Source organism: Mus musculus, chromosome 19 (genome assembly GCF_000001635.26).
Source record: "Mus musculus strain C57BL/6J chromosome 19, GRCm38.p6 C57BL/6J".
Classification (NCBI taxonomy): Eukaryota; Metazoa; Chordata; class Mammalia; order Rodentia; family Muridae; genus Mus; species Mus musculus.
In genome coordinates, this window is record NC_000085.6 from 13,886,853 (window position 1) to 13,889,055 (window position 2,203).

Sequence of the window (2,203 nt, forward strand, 5' to 3'; positions counted from 1 at the left end):
AAATAAAATGAGTTTTTAAAAAATCAGAAAAAATATTTTTATTTTTAGTTATGTAATCATGTAGGTTGTATGGGAGAGAGAGCATGGAGGGAGAGAGACAATGCACATAAAAGCAGGAAGATTCCCATGAATCTGGAGCTATAGGTAACAGTCTAGTATGGATGCTTGGAACTGAAATGAGTCCTCTTCACAAGCAGGAAACAATCTCAACCAATAAGCAAAATATGCGTTTATGTAAGGAAATGATACAAAACATTTATTGCCCAAAATCCTCTAGATAATTAAGTTTTAGAAGCCAAACTTACATTTTCTGCTTCAATATATCAGTGCAATTCTGAGAGCAAAGTCATATATATTAAGAAGATAAAGCAAAGGCCCAACAGATAGGAACTTCGGACTGATGAAGCTTTAAGTCTTACTTTCTTGAGAAGACTTAATTCTTTTGAAAGCTTTCTTCAGAGCCTCCTTCACTTCCTTATTCCTCAGGCTATAGATCATGGGGTTCAACATAGGAATCACCACAGTATAGAATACAGACACAATCTTGTCTTCCCAGAGGGATTTGCCCATGTTACCTTTCAGGTACATAAATATAATTGTTCCAAAAAAAAGAGCCACTGCAATCATGTGAGATGCACAGGTAGAGAAGGTCTTGGCTTTCGCTCCTGCTGTACGAATCTTCAGAATAGCCCAGATAATGAATAGGTAAGATACAAGGATCACTGAAACACTAGTTATGATGACCAAAAAAGCAAAAAGGAAGATTACTTGTTCCTGTAACTTGGTCTCACTACAGGCAAGCTTCATCAGGGGTGGGAGGTCACAAAATAAGAAATCAACTTGATTGGATTTACAAAAGGAAATGGAAAAAGTACACCCAGTTCGTACCACCGTATTTACCATTGCACCAGAGTATGCTGCAGCAACCAGCCCCAGACGAGTCTGTGGTGTCATGGCCATGGCATAAAGGAGGGGGTTACATACAGCCACATAGCGGTCATAAGCCATCACAGCCAAAAGGAAACACTCAGTACTAGCATAAAAGGTGAAAAAGAAGAACTGGGTAGCACAGTGCTCATAAGTGATGACCATCTTATTATTCCCCAAGATCTCCAGCAGCTGTGGCACAATAACAGATGAGTAGCAAATATCCAGGAAGGACAGATGGCTGAGAAAGAAGTACATGGGTGTTTGGAGCCGAGGGTCACTCTGAATTAGCATGATCATTCCCAGGTTTCCAGCAATGGTGATGAGATAAAAGGTCAAAAATGTAAAGAAGAGACCCAACTGTAGCTCTGCCTGAAGCTGGAATCCCATGAGAATAAATTCTGTCAATCTGGTGCCATTGTCTGCCATAAAGCCAAGATCACCTGAGAAAATAAAGTAAGAGCAATAATAAGATATTTGTGGAGATTAGCATGACTACAAACTGCTTGGTTCTCAGTAATGAGCCTCATTTGCAAAATACTTTTCAACTTTCACAAGCTTAGTTTTGCTTGAACTAAAAATCCTGCATAGCACAAAAATGTTGTGTTAATCCCACTTTTGACTAAAGAATTACAAAGAGATAAAGTGACTGACACACCCCACAAGGTCTCTTAATTAGGAAACAGGCAAATTCCAATCTAGTATTAAGTTTCTCAGGGACTTCCAAGTTTTTGCACGTCCACTACTTGGGGTTGTATATTGAATTCATGTGCAGCCAGAAAAAGGTTTCACAGAAACAATTCATACAACAGTATAGATAAAAAGTTTTCAGACTTTGAACATCCTTTCTGGACCTTGTGTTTCTCCTTGTTTACTAAGATTACAACACCACAGTCAAAATACTAAGAAGTATCAAATAATACGAGGTGTCAACTTATACATCTCTCATCACTAAATGTAAGCACCCATGCTGATAATAGGTTACATCTTAAGCTGTTGAACAGAAAGACGAAGTGAAAAGCCCCAGACATTTCAGATTATTGCCAAGGAAATTGATTAATTTTCTCAAATTTACATCAGGATCCCATTGCTGAAGATAATACCTACATAAACCATTGAACACAGAGAATTCTGGTGCCAGTCTAGAAGATTAACTCCAACTGACCAATGTTCATGATACAGAAAAGAACTCTGCATGCTACCAGATGAGAAGTTAAACACCAACTCAGCTACAAACCTTCGATCTACAATAGTGGTTTGCCTATAATATACATTG

At 38.3% G+C, this 2,203-nt stretch overlaps 1 protein-coding gene across 1 annotated transcript; it reads right to left on the reverse strand.

Annotated features, from left to right (window-relative positions):
- Positions 1-408: 408 nt before the first annotated feature.
- Olfr1504 (olfactory receptor 1504) lies at positions 409-1,356 on the reverse strand. The gene has a single exon (NM_146634.1). It carries the CDS (start codon positions 1,354-1,356, stop codon positions 409-411), a length of 948 nt encoding a protein of 315 aa, NP_666845.1.
- Positions 1,357-2,203: the final 847 nt, after the last annotated feature.

Excerpts from the sequence above, each read along its gene's own strand:
- Olfr1504 (NM_146634.1), bottom strand. The coding sequence starts at position 1,356 with ATGGCAGACAATGGCACCAGATTGACAGAATTTATTCTCATGGGATTC.